A 17,777-nucleotide genomic window follows, 5' to 3' on the forward strand; every position below is an offset into this window, starting at 1 on the left:
ATTTTGGAGTCTTTCCTTTACGCCAGGAAGTATGTACCCCAGAATCTGATGTCAACAGCACTGACTGACTCTGGCAACTTAGAGTTACATTGTATAATCTTATTATTCTTTTATTCTGCTTTGCCACCACCACCCAAATCTATTATTGTTTTGAATTAACAACATTTGAAAGCAAACGTCTAAGACTATTTTACAGTCAGTATAACTGTGACACATAGTTAACCGTCTTTCATTGAACACATGACACTGTATCTTAGGGTTCTGAGGGCACAGGAGGGTGAATTCTATATACAAGTCTGCTGGAGGCTTGTCTATGACAAACTTAATTAAGTAGGGCCTGTTCAGTGAATGAATGGATCCTTGCAAACCCAATCACAAGCGAACTGGACACTCCTGGTAGCAAAGGCCTCACGGAGCCAGCCAAGGTCAGAATAATGATCCGGCTCTGGAAGTACAAGGTGTGAGCACTGTCTTCAGTTCTTACCCTGGATCTTAATGACCCAGGAGAGGCAGGGGAGGTTAGGGCAAGCCAGGTTACCTTTTTCCCAGTTTGTTTCTCCACCATGTCGTTGCTGAGAGCAAAGTCTTCTTGCTGTGGTGTTTTAGAACACCCACCCTTGGGCATCGTTCTCCTCCCCTTACTTGATCTTCATTTATGCTGCTATTGCTTCATCATCAACTGTCTGTTTCAAAAGAAAAAACAGAAAAGGTTAAAGCCATTGTACCCAAAACATAAAACCTGCCCAACTTCATAGGGAACCACACAGACTGACCAACCAAGATGTGCAGTTGCTCGGACCTAAGGCCAATAGCCTCACTCTAGGTAGGGGCTGAGCCTGGGAGGAGAAAGGAATGACCTGTGAGGATCCTCAAAGTCCATTCTGGTGACCAGCCACCAGTGCCCGATACCTGGACACATGACACAGACCCCCTCTAAATCACGATGGGAGGGGTCTGAGTGGGCCTAGAACTCGGTTCTCCCCCTCATACAGTCATCCTCACAAGCAAGGTCAGGTGAACACCCAGAGCAGAGAATGAAATGCCCTGGCCCTTTCATTCCAAGAGATCTTATCTCTTCCACCAGCATAGCTTCTAACATTCACTCCTCAACTTCAAAATTCTCTTGCTATTCATACTCCTATGTAGAAAGTAGGGTGAGAAATAATCTACTTTAATAGAGCAGCAGGTATCTGGTAAAGTCTATAAGATTCCCTCATGAAACCTGAGTGGTAGACACACAGGTATATTATGACTATGAAGGAGTCCCTAGAGGATGCTCAGGCTGCTTCAGGCCCCACTTCACATCCATGGACCCAGATTCTTCATTTGGGCTCAAGGTTCTGACCTGTTTCTGAAAATACCTTAAGACACATGCTGCATTAATCGCATACTTTACAATCTAACTAATTTATTAACTTGACATCCTGAAAGGCTTGCTGGACAGAGACCTAATTTTAGAGATAGCCAAGAGCTTATGCAAGCCAACTACCATCTCATCATGCACAAGCCACAGACCCTGCCTTTTAACCACTCAGGAGAGACAGACACCAAGCAGCCAGAGTCCCTCCTCAGAGGTTCTTCAAACCAGCTGATCCTGATTGCTCTGTCCTGCCTTCCTCCTCTGCTGGGCCTTCCAACCGTCCAACGTGGAATAGACCACTTTCTCTCTCAGGCTTCACTCTGGTTTTGTCTGTTCCATGCTTTGCCCTACCACAGGTTTCAGTTACTCTGACAGGAAGGGGGAGGGGGTGGAGAGGGAGAGCGAGAGAGGGAAATGGAGAGAATGAGGGAGTGCTATGTGGAGACTGAGGCTGGAGGATTCTCAAGTTCAAGGTCAGTCCCAACAGGGTAATAAAACCTTATGTCAAAATTTAAAAAGCAGTGTTTAACACAAAGGTTAACTTGCATATGAAAGTCCAAGTACTACAAAAACAACAGTAACACAACACAACACAACAAAATAAAACCCTTTTCTCAGCCAGCCAAGGCACAAGCAGTGTTTTGGACGATCTTCCCTTATATAGTCAAAGCCCTTTCTGACTGACAGACATCGGGGCCTACAGCCTCGTCCTAGCTCTCCCTGTCTTCAATCATGCTTGATCTACCCCTGTAGGAAGAACTGCTTCTAAACCTCAAGGCTCCGGGGACTGGAAAGATGGCTCGGTGGGGCAGAGCACGAGCTCTGCAAGTCTGAGGAGCTGAGTGTCAATCTCCAGCACCAGGTAAAAGTCAGGCTGTGCAAGCTGCTGCCCAGCATGAGGGACGGGATGGAGACCCTGAGGGATCCCTGGCTACAAAGCCGAGCCAAAGATGTTGAGTGAGACGCCCTGTCTAAAGGCAACACAACAGTGAACAGTGCTGGGGCACCCCTGTCCTGCTTTAGCCTCCACATGCACAGCTGCACATTCACTCCTGTGTACCCCACACCCACAAACTCTTTTGTACAACCTCATGATCTTATCTTACTTTTCTGTAATAAATGATAAAAACTCCCAAGTAGTTTCTCAGTGTTTAACTGGCCTAAGAGCATTATTTGGAGGAGGCAGGCAGGCAGGCAGGCAGGCACTCTGGTCCTTGCCCAGAATAGCAACATTAAGGATGCTGAGGTAGGAGGAGACTCCCTTCTCTGGGGCCAGTATAAGGCCACATGGCAATGAGCCTGGGCTGAAGAGACTGCCCTACTTGTTTTTTTGTTGCTGTGATAAACATTCTAATCAAAAACAGCTTGAAGAGGAAAGGAGCTTTGTGGTGAGAATCTGGTTTTGTTAAAAACCAGGTTATGTTACGTATGTTTGTGTTTTAATCTAGGCGTGGGGTATGGGGCTGCTTCAAATTGTCCACAGCCACTACTGACGGCTGCCTCCTGCTCTGGGCGGGGCGTGATATCGTCTGCATTCTGGGGATTCTGTGGAGGAGGCCATGGCTATAGCCACTCCTGCTGCTGCTGCTGCTGCTTTCAGCATTGCGGATGTGTTGGTTTGGAGATAGCCTGACTGTGTAAACTGGACTTGCCCCAAGGGACCCAATGCCCCTTGTAGTCACGAAATAGTCTGTCCCCTTTCCCCTCTAACCTTTCTCTCCTACTTAGTGTTGAGGGGTCGAAAGGGTGGTAAATAATAGAACCCAATAAAGTGGTCCAAACCCAGGCCAACAGCTTATTTCATCTCATACTTCACAGTCCATCATCTCGGGCTGCTAAGCAGACCTCAAGTGCAGAAACCAGGAAGGAACACTTCTTCCATGGCTTGCTTAACTTGCTTTCTTATATATAACCCAGGGGTGGCACTGCCCACAGTGGATCAAGCCTTTCCACATTAAGCATTGGTCAAGACAATGGCCCCACAGACATGCCCACAAGCCAATCTGCTGGGGGCAATTCGATTCCTTTTCCCAAGTGACTAGTTTGTGCACTGAAACCCTGTCTCAAACAACAAAAACCCAATTTTACTTTGAAGTAAAAACGACGACAGGCCAGGCCATCCTTACGAGAACCCTCTGCCAGCAGGAACAGGTGCCCCCATCCAAGTTACTACAGTGCCTGAGGCCAAGCATGGCACCTCTGTTCTCACATGCAGCTGTGGTTTCTCTATTCTGGCTGAGGCCAGGCACAAAAATCTCTGATCTCACTTGCAGCTATGGTTTCTCTACTCTGAATTTTCGACTCTAAAAGTGAGATGTCTTGGTCTGGCCTGGTGGCCTTTAATCCTAGCACTTGGGAAGCAGAGGCAAGCAAGTCTCTGAGTTCAAGGCTAGTCAGATTTACAAAGCAAATCCAGGACAGCAGGCAGATCATTTTGAGATTGAGCCAGCTTGGGTTAAATAGTGAGACTATTTTTAGTGAGATCTTTTGGTTGTCTCACTAAATAGCCAAGCTAACTTGGAATTCACTATGCAGAACAACTCATGGAGATCTGCCTGCCTCTGCCTCCTAAGTGATGGGATGAAAGGTGTGTGCCACCAGGCCCGGCACTCACTTAAGTGCTAAAGAACAAACCCGAGCTTAGCAAAGTTAGGCAAGTACTCTACTACAAAGCTAAAGGTTTCAACCAAAAAGGCTCCGCAGTAATAGCATCAGAGAAGAGAATAACACCCCTATCATCCCTAGGGGCTCTGACAAGATAGAGCACAGGGCATCCTTTCATTCTGGCCTGTGAAAGGCAAAGACACCCTCTATCATCAGCATACTATTGCAGTTTCTTCCCCTGAAACAATGACAGAATCCACAAAACTGTAGGTGGCTTTCTGACAGAAAAAGAACCCCTCGCCCCCAACTAGTGGTTTGTGACGAAGTGAACAAAGCACAGCCCGTGGAAGTTCTCATGGGGCTGGGAACCCATGGGCACAAGACAGGGGAGGCTCTGGCCAAGCCCCACTGTCTTGGAAGCAAGCCCAGATATAACGGGTCTAAATCCGGTACCCCGGACTATATCCACATCCACCATCAGCCAAGGATAGATAGGCTGTCAGCCATTCTGAACACCTTATTCATAGGAGCTGCAGCCATACAAAAAAGCAGAGCTCTTAAGGGGCACACAAAGCCAGGACAGTGTGCAGAAAACTCAGGACGTCAAACTCCAAAATGATGCTCATGCCTAGGAATCCCTGGGATTACAGACACAAGAGAAGAGCCATAGAAAAGCAAGAACAGAAACAAGTCCAAGTGCACAGTCTAGCAAGTCAGTGAGAAGCTACAAAATTCATAAATTAACAACAGCCTGGCCGAGATGGTGAGCACCTTTAATACCAGCGCTCCAGAGGCAGAAGCAGGAGGATCCCTCTGAGTCCAAAGCAAGTCCAGTCTACAGAACAAGTTTCAGGACAGTTACACATAGAAGCTGTCAACAACAAAATTAACAAATGCTAGGAAAAGACCTGAGTATTGGAAGTCACCCTCTACTACAGACAACAGAACATCAACAAATAGGACTGTCTGACTGGGGGCTACAAAGGACGAATGAGCCACAGCCAAAACACTTGCAGGAGCCAGGTCCTCTGTATAGGGAGACCCGATTACACTGGAATTCTCACAGACACCAGAAAGGTTAATAAGCTATTTTTCCAGAATTGGGGGGTGGGGTGGGGGTGGGGGAGTCAAGACTGAAATGTTCAATATGCTACACAACCATGGAGACTTATCAATGAATAAACATATTTTCATGAATGCAAAAACTACTGGGGGCCCCTGTCTCTATCTTTTTAAGTTTTACTAATATAGGTCCCCAGGATCAGATCAGCCTGTTTCCTGTGTCTGCATGAGAGCTAAGAATGGGTTTTGTACATTCATGCATGAAGGGAAAGGATCAAAAGGTTATTCCTTTGCAACACTTGGCTGGAGAGATAGCGAAGTTTAAGGGCACTGGTTGCTCCTGCAGGGAAAGTAGGTTCAATTCTTAGCACCTATATGGTGGCTCATAATCATCTATAACTCATGTTGTAAGGGATCCAAAATGCTTTCTGACTTCTGCAGGTGCTAGGCACAAAAGGTACACACACATACATGTGGGCAAAACATTCACACACACACACACACACACACACACACTCTTAAAAGCCTAAAAAATTATTTTAAAAATTGTGATGTTTAAAAACTATTTGTAATTACACTTTCAGAGCCATTCCATTTTCCTGAATGCAGCTAACATCTCCGTTTGCTTTCTTGTTACAGGATAAAACTGGGGGTCTCTAGCGTGCACTAAGCAGAGCTATATCCTATCTCCATGGCCTCTGTCAGGCTGTTGTCATGGCAACTGCCATCCGGACCACTTGCAGCCTCTCTGGCCTTTAGGAATCTGCTAACAGCAGTTCTTACAGTTTTGACAATAGTCAAAATTTGACCATTTTGCCTTTTCAGGGTCTGTGAGATCGACATCTTTTCTTCGTACTGTTAAGGTGCTCAGTGCGCTGTGCGTCCCATGGTAGTGACAGTGTACTGGGAGGTGAGGCTTTCACACTCACTCCTGGATTTTCTGTTGCTGTGGTAAGTACTATGACTAAAGAGGACTCAGGAAAAGCAAATGAAAGCAGGACAAACTCAGGCAGGAGACAGATCAGTGGCTCTCAACCTTCCTGGTATGACCCTGTAAAACAGCTCCTCATGCTATGGTGACTCCCAATCATAAAATTATTTGCATTGCTACTGCAGAACTGTAATTTTGCTATTGTTATGAGTTGTAATGTAAGTACTTTTGGAGATAGAGGTTTGTCAAAGAGGTCGAGACCCAAAGGCTGAGAATCACTCCCAGGGAGGACCATGGCTCTGATTTGCCCATAGCTTCTGCTTAATTGGCTTTCTGATACAGTATAGGACATTCTGCCTAAAGACAGAACTGGTCACATCAGGGTGGGCAGTAAGAAAATGTCCCACAGACATGCCTACAGGCCAATCTGATTAAAGCCCTTAGTCTTAAATACTCACTGAGAAACGGAGACATGCATGAAGCACCCCTGTTACACAGCACAGTGAATTCGGCATCAGGAAAAGCATCTCACTGTGAGCGGACAGGTGAACTGGATTCTTTTTCATGGAACTCAAGTTTTACTTAAAATTAGTAAGAAGTAGACATCTAGCAGTCACAGACATTCCTCAGTGACTTGAGGCTTGGGTCCTAGGTCCCTGCAGAGAGCAGATCCTTGGTGCTGCAGCGACAGCACAGTATCTGAAGAGCCTTGTCCCACTCTTCCTGCCACATCTGGGTAACTCTGGTACCTAACAACACTGCCATGCTGTACAGTCGTTATGTGCTGTACAGTCGCTGTGTGCTCAGTGTCTGGCCCATTTTATTTTTATACTTTTTTTTTTCTACACATGTGAAACCACAGTTACAAAGAGTCAATAGTATTTTGTCAAAAGTGAGTAATAGGAGACAATTATTTCAATGAAAACGGATTGCAGTTGTTGCCAATAATAAACTCTGGAAACGTGGTCTACTCTCTGCAAAGCCTCCCAAAGTGTCTCCCAACTTAAAGGGACCATGCTGTGATCAAGGTAGAATGAAAGTGGCTGTTTTTAGCCACTGTAGAATAAGAAATCCCCACAACTCAATGGACTAAAATTTCCAAGATAACCAAGCTCACAATGCTCACACTCAGCACACTGGGCAGGAGCAAACTTAAGAGGCTGAGCATAGGCTCTACCCCAGTCATGGCCAAGGAAGACATGGCAATCCTGGGAGCCTCATTCCTGCTCTGTGTGTCTGTAATGAGTCAGGCTTTCTTCGTACCTCTAGCAAAACAGCTACATCAAAAGCAGGCCCTCCCCACCCCAGCCAGTCAGCCAGAGACGGCAGATGCAGAAAGCAATGCTACTTTTTCACTACAATTTTATTACTGATATTTTGTAAAGTAATTAATTTGTAAATAAAGATCCTTTGCTATTCAAGTGTAATACTTTCCTATCTTCAAGTAGACTAAATACTTTAATAGATTTTCCCATATAAACTAAGCTCTCTGGGGTCTCCCTGGCTGTGAGAAAGTAGTGAACATCAAGGAGCCTGTAATATAACCAAGTCTGTCTGTCGTCACCACCACCCTAGACCTCCAAAGAACTGTAAAACAGAAAGGGTTTCACTTAAGAAAACACGCACAGATAGTTTTTTAACCTCCAAGGATGGCGGTGCATACCTATATTAGTAGCTTTTAGACAGCAGAGGGAAGGGAACAGCTGCAATTTGAGGAGACTTTCAAATTACAGAAATGACTATTCCTAAAATTAAAGAAAAAAAATGAGAAGTTTGGTAAAGTGATTAACCACAGTATGACGCTGGACAGAACTAACCAAAATGAGGAAGACAGAAAAGAGAAAGAGCTAAGGCCATGCTAGTGCTCACACAGGACTAAGAAAGACTTTGGGAAGCTACGGATAGATGGCCCTAACCCTCTGTAGCAACAGCAAATTGAATACCTCCATGCAAATGGAACCTGGCTTCCACCTCACTAGGTTATAACCTCATTAGGTTATAATGACTGCTAAAACAAAGGTTATGCAAGTGTTTGGAGTGGAAAAAAAAAGATTTTCACTTTATAGAACTGTGTTTCACTTAATTAACAAACATGATAAAAGCTAGCTAGCTAATCACACTTCACTGTAAACATGCATGAAAGAACAGAAAGTATGGAGTGCTGGAAGGTGGCACACAGCACACTGGACGCCTGAGAGTAGAGGAGCTGAGGGTACTGACCCTGCAGCCAGACCTCCCCCCCCCCCCGCCCCAGTGCCTGTGCTGGTTACCTCGTGTTTGTACTGGGAACCAGAGTCACATGGAAACAATATGAGCCCAATTCAAGACTGCATGACATTCAGAGTGAGTCAAGCCTGTACAAAGCATGCAACGGGCCACTGTGACTGTGGAACAAAACAGGTCCCTTTCAGCCTTGATAAGACAGAAAGACAGCTCTGCAAAGAGCTAGAGGACTGGGGAATAAAACGAAGAGCAGAAAGAACCTGAAAAGATTATGTGAAAAGACAGAAATACAGGCATGTGTGTTAAAGGTGTGATGCAATGACTAAAAATAGTAATCTCAGGAAAGCACAGAAAACAGACCAAGGGCAGTGAGTGAGTCAGCAGACAGCACTGGAGCAAGGAGCACCTGGAACTGAGGGGGGGGGGGGGCTGGAAGGAGGCAGTGGATCTGAAGCCCCACTGCGCTGAAGGCAAAGGACAGACCGCCCTAAGGAGATATCACTTCACAGCCACCCTTTAACTCACTGCCTACAAACACATCAACAAGGACATTAAGGTTGTGTGCAGGGGAAACTCGGGCAGAACACTGCTCCTGAGCACTATGGGATTCTGAGGTCGGATGCACCATGGGGTAATGTCTCTAATACCAAGGGAAGCAGCAAGTTCGGAAAGACGGGTGCAGTCCATAGTCTGAGTTACTCAGAGATGTGGAGGACTACTTACAGTAACAGGAAACCCAGACATAAGAGGGACGCTCACCACAGCCCTGTAATCCACTTGCTATAGAACAAAAGCCACATAACAGTAAAATCCATACAGAAACTCACCTGACAAGAGTCAGTGTTCATGAAGAAACCCCCAGCAAAATAGCCCTAAGAGTAGCCTAGATTGTCTGTGGAACACTTTCAAGGACAACCACACTCGAGACAACCACCACTAGTGAGAGCTAACCAGTTTCTTTCTGCAGTTGGTGAGGCAGCAAAGACATCCTCCTCCTCCATCTCCCTATTCCCTGCCTCCATCGCACTTCGAAGATAATACTATTCTGAACTGTATACATGAAGAACAATTAAAACAAATTACTATTTACAGACAACTCAACTGCCTATGTAGAAAAAAAAAATCACAAGGAATCCATCAAAAAGTCCTGGAAATAACAGTTTAGCAGGACAGTAGCATACAAGTCCACGGCAGAAAATCCCACTGTTTCTACATACCTATCAGTATCAGGGGAGCAGAAAAAAAAGGGTCCAACCAAAATGAAAACACAAGATTTAAGTGCAGAAAGACTTTTTTGTCTGATTAGTTTGTTTTCTGGGGCAAGGTTTGCAATGTACCTTAGACTAGCCTCAAACCTACAATCTTTCTGCCTTGGTTTCACAAGTACTGAGATTTAAAAAAAAAAAAATGTAGCCGGGTGTGGTGGCGCACGCCTTTAATCCCAGCATTTGGGAGGCAGAGGCAGGAGAATTTCTGAGTTCGAGGCCAGCCTGGTCTACAAAGTGAGCTCCAGGACAGCCAGGGCTACACAGAGAAACCCTGTCTCAAAAACAAAACAAAACAAAACAAAATAAAAAATGTAAAAGGAGAAAATCCTTTTCTCAGAGGAAAACTGGAGGTAAGGAAAATTCTTAATTAGATTAATTAATTAGACACCCAAAGCAGAATCTAAAGAGAAAAAAAAAAAGCTCACTTCCATTTTCAACCTACTGCTCTATGGAATACTTGGTGTAAGGGTGAAAAGATAAAGTGTGAACAAGGCAGGCCATGTCCAGAGCCAGGGTCAGAGAGCAGGCCTATAAGCACAGTGAAAAACAAACAGTAAAAGCAATCCGATGAGGGGACAGGAACACAGATGGCTAGTTTAATTTCAACTTGACACCAGCTAGAGGGAACTTAAACTGAGAAAATGCCTCTATAAAATCCAGTTGTATATATAGCATTTTCTTAATTAGTGATAGATAGCAGAGGCCCTAGCCCTGTGAGGGAGAGCCCAGACCACACTGGGTTCTCTAAGAAAGCAGGTGGAAGAAGCTATGAGAAGGAAGCCAGCACCCTCCACGATCTGGCTGTCAGTTTCTGCTTCCAGGACCCTGCCCTACTTGAGCTCCTGGGAAGAAAGCTCAGTCTACAAAGTGCTTGTCCTCTGAGCACCAAGATTTGGGGTTGATCCTCATGGCATATGCTTAGACAGACAGACAGATAAGCAAACAGGGATGCACAGGTTTCTGGGGCTTGTTAGCTAGTCGGTCTAGTTGACTTGTTCAGTTCCAGGTCAATGAGAGACCTTTCTTTAAAAAGGAAGAAAAGGATGGGCTGTGCTGGAGTAGCAAATACCCAATGTTTCCCTCAGGCCTCTAGATGCATCTGAACACAGACACACATATGCACAGACACACACACACACACAGACACACACACAGACACACACACAGACACACACACAAAACCATGCCCCTGTGAGACTAGCAGCGTGGGCACAGCACTGCACTCAGCTGTATTCCTGAGCAAGACCTATGACACAAAGCTCACGACCATTAAAGCAGGGGAACTCCAACAGCTATCCCAACCACGCCCTTCCAGGCAGTTCACACCTCCCTTCTCTTCATGAATACAAAGGAATGAACCAACTCTCACATGCTATGTGGATAAGAAGAGGGGAAAAAAACCCAAAACCTAAAATAGCACATGTACGTATGTACACATGTGCGTGCGTGAGCATTAGAGCGCACAAATTCCTCTTTGCAGGAATGGTAGTGTTCCTGGTTGCATTACAATTATTATTCTGAAACTTCTAAGTATGTCACGTGACATCAAGCAAATGAATGCCCTTTAGAGCCCTGATATGGTAAACTTAGGAATGACAAGGTAGAGATGAGAGGACAGCAGATAGGAACTGCCATCTGCCTCAGCTGAGGTTATCAGTCTCAGAGCTTGGTATGTTCTTTAGGAATCCTGGCATGCTAAGGTCTGGACATTCCAGGGTGGACCCAAGAGCAGAAGACTTCAAAGCCCCTCCCTACAAAGCCACTTGGCATTTTCCTTGTTTAGTGACAGAAAACAGAGTGTGTTCTTAGTACCACTTACAAGAAGATTCTTTTTTCTAATCAAATTTGTTTATAAACTTTGTACTGTGACAATTCACAGAAAAAAATGACAGTGTCACACTTCCTGACCTATGACCTACTAAGGCACCTCCTCCTATACATCACAGCATCTCTTGTTTAGACTTTGGAAAGGCTGGACAGCTCTCTAGTGGAGAACCAAGTCTCAGAGAACGTCATTCTACACTCCACAGACAGCCCTGGGACAATAATGGTGTGTGCTTTCCAGGAGTGAGCAGCCTTACAGGCATCCTCATCTCTAACTTGTTTATTTATTTATGTATAAGAGCACTCTGCCTGCATGTGTGCCTGCGTGACAGAAGAGGGCGCCATGTCCCACTGCTGCGAGCTACCAAGTGGTGCTGGGCATGGAGCTCGGGACCTCCAGAGCAGCAGCAGCTGGTGTCCTTTTATTTATTTAATGTACGTCAGTGCGCTGTCACTGTCTCCAGACACATCAGAAGAGGGCACTGGATTCCATTACAGATGGTTGTGAGCCACCATGTGGTTGCTGGGAATTGAACTCAGGACCTCTGGGAGGGCAGTTTCTCTAGCCCGGCTTTTAATCTTTACATAAAGACAGGATCATGGTCTCTTGGAGTGACACATAATAAAGAGGTACTCCATAAACCATAAAGTACAATGACTCTGGAGAGGTTGTGGTACAGAAAGCATGGCAGGCAGGCAAACAGAAGAGTCATGGCTGAGTTGCGTGTCTGAGCACAGTGCTCCCAAAGGCGATGACCCAACATGGAGGCCTTAGCCACTAGTGGTCACGACACCTGGCTTTGTTCGTGCTGCTTTCCTGGTGGAGTCTATGATATACAACAGAGACCAGTGCTGCCTTCCCTGCTTGCTTATAAACAAAGTAACTGCTGAAGAAGCTCCAGTTTCTTCCTACTCTCATCTTCTCTGGCAGAACTCTAGCACTGTTTTGTTTACACAACAGGTTCTAAAAAGTCTGAACATGATGTTGTCTAGAAGAGAATCCCTGCCCTTTCCCACACAACACTACTAGAGGTCATCTGGGGCTGTTTCACAAAGATAAAGGGCCACCCACCACGGTGGAGTTGTCCAAACTCTAGTTGTTGCTGGGCTTTAGTTCAGTATTATTTTTAGCATATTAACCATCCATTAGTTAGAGCAGCCTTAAGTTTCCAGGAATATTGAATATAAAAGAGAGTTGTCACATACCTTTACCTCAAAGGTACACAGCCTCTACATGGTCCAGCAATCACTACTAATGCCCAGTGTTCATTATTTACAACAGGTTCACACTGAGTGCTAAACGTCCTGTAATTCTCAAATGCAGTCATTTATATCCACTATTATAACACACCATATAGCCCAGTTTCACTGCTCTAAACATCCTCTGTGGTCTGGCCATCTGCTCTGCGTCCTCCTGGCCTGGCAGCCGTGGACCTGTTTTGCTTTTCTCAGGATTTACAGAACTAGAACCCTATATCATGTTGCCTTTTCAAGACAGCTTATTTATTTATTTATTTATTTATTTATTTAAGGAAGGAAGGAAGGAAGGAAGGCAGGCAGGCAGGCAGGCAGGCAGGTGAGAGAGAGAGAGAGAGAGAGAGAGAGAGAGAGAGAGAAAGGAAGAAAGAAGGAAATTTTTTTCTTTGTAAATGTCTTGTGTTTCTGTTGGAGGTGTACACACGTGCCACTCCACACACGTAGGGTCAGCAGTCCTTCCTTCTGCTGTGGGTACTGGAGATCCAATGTGGGTCATCAGCTTCCATCACAAGTGCACTTAACTGCAGAGTCATGGCATCAGAGCCCCCACGATGGGTTTCTTTAGCTTTGTAATGCACAGGTGTGGTTCCTCTGTGATTAAAGCTGGGTTGTTTTTAGCAATGAAATAATATCCTATTGTCTGGCCACATCACTGTTTATCCATTCACCTGCTGAATCTTGGCTGCTTCCAATTTTGGCAATTATGAAGAAAGAAGCTTTCTCAAGTCAATTATCAGAACAGAAAATACTGGAAGGCATATATCCATCATCACATGAAGAATGTCATTCTGTTAACTTGCCTGTGTGAACCTCTGCCCATGTTTTCAAAAACAATGGCTGGTTTGCTGCCAGAAATGTTTAGTTCTCTCTAGGATCAGAACCACACCCCTACCTTGTGTGGTGCTCATCAGTGAGCCTTCCCGCAGTCTCTCAGGCAGGAATAAGACAGGAGCTGACCCTAGTGTGCGAGTTACCGATGCTGCTGGATTGCTGGCCTCAACTTCATTCAGGCTCTAAGACAGAAGGGGAAGTTTAAAATGTCTGTCCTGAGGTGACTTTTACTTCCTATTCCATACAGAAGCCTTGTTTCTATGCTGATCCAGTCTCCCCAGTCACTTCTAACATGGTCAAAAACTGACTCACCCACGGCAACGGCTCAGCAACAGCACACAAGGACTCACTACAACACATTAGATTCTAAAGAAGACGGTGGGTTCTGTGGGCTGCCACATATACCAGATTGCTGTAGTGAAGTCAGGCAGACAGGGCTGGTCGAGAGTTCTGCATCTTCAAGGAGTGTTCTCACACTTTAGCAGTTTGGTTTTGGACAGAAGTTAACAACACTAGGCTAGGAATGAATACAGACCCAAGAATGTGACTTTTACAAAGACAGGCTTATTTGAATATCTGTATTTTCACTAAACATATCAGTTCATATAATCTGATTTGATTATAGAAAATAAGTTCTGTGGTTTCAAATGCATTAACCATATCTTACTTATACAATGTTTTATGCTTACATTTTTTTCCCCAGATGATGTGGATAGAACTACTTCATAGAGAGAAATGAGACTCCCAGAGGAAAACTGGCATACCCACATCCAGCAGCCAAAACCAGGACTGGAGGCCTCAGCATGCACAATAGCCACACAGTCCATTTCTGCCTACTGGAAGCTCCTTCACACGCCACAGTCCAATGCCATACTAAGAACCAAAACAACTCTGAGGCAAACAAATCCCAAAGATCTAAAGTCTGAGGTGCCAAAACCACATGATATTTGTAAGTATGAAAGCATGGATTTTTACAACTATTTCAGAAATCTAGAGGGTACCTGAAGGAATTATATCTTGTGATTTCCACAAAAGAACTGTGACAGCTATTCTTGGTTGTCAGCCTGACTACATCTGGAATGAACTAAAACTGAATGTGAAGGATTTTCCCCTCTAATTCAATCATTTGATGTGGGAAGACCTACTTCTAATCCAGATCTTTGAGGTGGGAAGATGCACCTTTAATCTGGGCCACACCTTCTGCTGGCAGCCGGTATAAAAGACAACACAGAGGCAGAGGCTTGCTTTCTGTGCCGGCTTGCTCTTGCTCTCACTAGCCAGGCCACTCCTTCGTGGACATCACAGCTTTGTGGGCATTACTTCTTCAGGATTTACTTCAGGGTATACAGCCTATACTGAACACTTGCTGAGACACTCAGAGTTCTCTAAGGGATCACAATTTATAGAAGGGGCATGCTCCCCACTACCACCAGAAAAAAGATATAGAATGGATGCTCCACTTTATCATATTCTGCTAAACAGGGTCTCTCATTGAAGCTGGGGCTGGGCAAGTCCCAGGCACCCTCCTCTGCCCCTACACTGCTGCAGTCACAACAAGTCTCAGCTTGCTGCATGGTTTTTAGAGCCAACCAAATCCTCATGATTGTACAGCAAGTGCTCTTAACTATTGAGCACTCAAACCCCTCTAATGTACGACCCGTAAGAGCTAACATATGGCTGAGGCTCAGCACACACACTCATCTACTATTGTTTCTTCTCCCCTAAACCAATTTTCCTACTTTGACTCTCGTCTTTCCAAGGCTAAATATTATACAGACTTAACTATGGGTGCTTTGTAATAACTGTGGTGAGATGTGTAATGTCTGAAAATTACCCATTCTCTTGTTAACTAACAACTGTTTCTTCACAAGTTTTGTTACTACAAATGAATGTATTTGTGCACTTCTGGTGTGTGTTTTGTGTGTGTGTGTACACATATACGTGTGGAGATCAGAATCCAACTTCCAGTGTATTCCCCTACTGCTCTCGACCTTATTTTGAAGACACCTTTCAATGAACCTACTCAGCTACACTGCCCAGTCAGTGAGACTGTTTTGACTTACCACCATGCCTGGTTTTTCCACTTCAGACCAGAACAAATGTCTTTTGCTATCAATTTACCAAAAGATAGGAAGCTTGTAATCCCAGCACTCAAGAGGGTGAGATAAGAGCACCACAGCCATTCTGGAAACAGCCTGGGCTACAGAGTTCTAAGGCTGCCTCAGGAACACTGTAAACCTGAAGACAGAAGGTGTTAGGCTAATCAACAGGAAAGGGAACTCTGCAAACAGAGTCAGTGGAATGTGACCAAGAAAACAATAGTGAACAACTTTAAATAAGAGTTACAAATTCAAGTGAAGCTCTCTCCATGGTAAAAATAACTAAAATGAGGGGTAAATCAGAGTCCAGAGTTCTGAAAACACCCAAATTATATAGGATACCAAAAGCTGGATGTGGCAGCACATGACTTTATTCCCAACACTAAAAAGGGAGAGGCAGGTGGGTGTCTGAGTTCGAGGCCAGCTTTGCTCTGCATAGTGAGTTTAAGGATGGCCAGGGTTACATAGAGATGGGGGCAGGGGGAGGAAGGGACCAATCCGGAGATTTTTAAAAAAAGAGAAGATACCCACAAATGCAAAGCCTTTCAGGATGGACCCAGAGCGCTTACCCAATTCTCAGGGAGTTCACAACCAACAAAGTTTTAAAAAGTCATTTTGTATGTAGTCAAGTGGGAGTTGCTAGATGACAGCCAAATGACGCATGGAAAGAACAATTTACTTTTCAAATCCAATTTCATATAGATTATAATTTTATTACTGTATATACAGATGAAGATAGTTATAATACAGAAATGACACCAAATTTCTTTAATACATATAACCAAGGAGTTATAACCCATAGTCAAGCAACTTGAAGAAAATGTTGTTTATATGAAATATTGCTCCTAAATTTGAGGTTTCCATGGTAAAGGGCTCAAATCCAGTTTTCCAACGATGGCTGGACGGCACCAACTAACAAATGGCCCTGTTTCTGCTGCATGTGTGGGAAGGAGAGGAGCAGAAACAGACAGTCTCAAGGTTCTACTTCTCATTGCACTAAACACACAGCTCGGCATCTTGACCAGGTGAAGTAAGCAGGCAACCACACAAGAAAGCAGAGGCTTTAAGAAACATAGCAACTGACAGATCCTCCCAGGTCAGAGGGATGTGTGTCCTCCTGTAACAGATGCTACAAGCAGCACCCAGGCCTTCCAGAAGGACTGTGTGGGCTGCCAGGCTTGTCGTTATAGCAACAGTTCTAAGCATATGTGCAGTGACACCAGCTGATTTCTGAAAGCTGCAAATAGAAGATAATGGCATTAAAATAAAAAAGATTTCCAGAGTAAAGTAAAGATCATCACCCACCCCCTCCTCTCTCCAGCCTACACTTTTTCTCTAGACATCATTGTTCAGCAGAGCAATAGCATGAAGGCAAATGCAGTCTGCAGCCCCACATATGCCAAGTCATCTGCATAAGGACACACCTACAAATCATAACACAGTGGATCCATAATCCTGTACTGGCATGTTACAGGCAAGAAATGGCCAAGCCTGACAAGAGTCATCCACCTGGAGGGCTTCCTGGGCCCAGTCTCAACAGTTTGCTCTTCCCTGGCCTCCCGCACACAGTTCCTTCCTTCCTTCAGAGCCTTTCAAGCTTTCAGAAGCTGGGCTATGGCTCAAGAGAGTTGCTGACAGCTAAGTCTACACAAGCGAGCAACAACTGCAAAGAAAAGGCAGGAAGTTGCCTAAGCAAAGGGTCCAGCAGAAAATGATTAGGTTTCTGGGAAAGCAGAGCAACCAATCACGGTTTGGAATTAAAAATCTATTTCTATCATTTCTTCTGCTTTGTGGGAAGGGGCTGTAAAAATGTGAAGTCCCCTGGAAATAGGGAAGCATGCAAAAGGGTGCAGAAATGACTGCACGCAGACAGGAGCTATCCCTGTGACCACTTCCTCATGGCAATACCTATCTTACTATCTTTCTCTTCTTTCACCCCACAATGCTAAGAATGCTTTTATTATACTTCTATCACATGTTTCAGGCTTCACCCAGAAACTGGGCTGATAAACCCTCAAGCACAAGCTGACACTAAGAACACTTGTTGGCCTCTACACCTTTATTTGACAGACAGGGAGTGGGCCCCCATGTGTGCTGGTGGTGAGAAGACAACTCCAGGCCACAAGTTGTCTACTTTCATCGTGTGGGTTTTAGAATTCACTCGAGATGTGCGGCTGAAGTGGCAAAGGCTCTCTGCTGAGCCTTCTCACTCACCCTGAACTGATATCCTTAAGACAAAATTAAACTTGGTATTTCATGCTGTAAAGTACATTTATTGGTCTGAACAGATGCATTATTCATTATAACCAAAATTAATA

At 44.8% G+C, this 17,777-nt stretch overlaps 1 protein-coding gene and 1 long non-coding RNA gene across 4 annotated transcripts in view; one reads left to right on the forward strand and one right to left on the reverse strand.

The window, feature by feature from the left end:
* Gm39273 overlaps nucleotides 1–2,516 on the forward strand; it is a 47,466-nt gene extending 44,950 nt beyond the window's left edge. Inside the window, exon 4 of the long non-coding RNA XR_003947488.1 lies at nucleotides 2,114–2,516. This is a non-coding gene — a long non-coding RNA (predicted gene, 39273). The remainder of the gene's footprint in view (nucleotides 1–2,113) is intronic.
* Ankrd11 (ankyrin repeat domain 11) overlaps nucleotides 1–17,777 on the reverse strand; it is a 158,964-nt gene that overhangs the window by 32,042 nt on the left and 109,145 nt on the right. For 2 of the 3 annotated variants that reach the window (NR_037865.1, NM_001081379.2), the window contains exon 3: nucleotides 539–683. Coding sequence is in view for 2 of the 3 variants with exons in the window: in NM_001081379.2 (NP_001074848.2) it covers nucleotides 539–625 (87 nt within the window). In the remaining variant the exon portion in view is untranslated. Of the gene's footprint in view, nucleotides 1–538; nucleotides 684–13,421; nucleotides 13,543–17,777 lie in introns of all 3 variants that reach the window. The other variant, XM_030243850.1, reaches the window with a different exon arrangement.

This window comes from Mus musculus, chromosome 8 (assembly GCF_000001635.26).
Source record: "Mus musculus strain C57BL/6J chromosome 8, GRCm38.p6 C57BL/6J".
Lineage (NCBI taxonomy): Eukaryota > Metazoa > Chordata > Mammalia > Rodentia > Muridae > Mus > Mus musculus.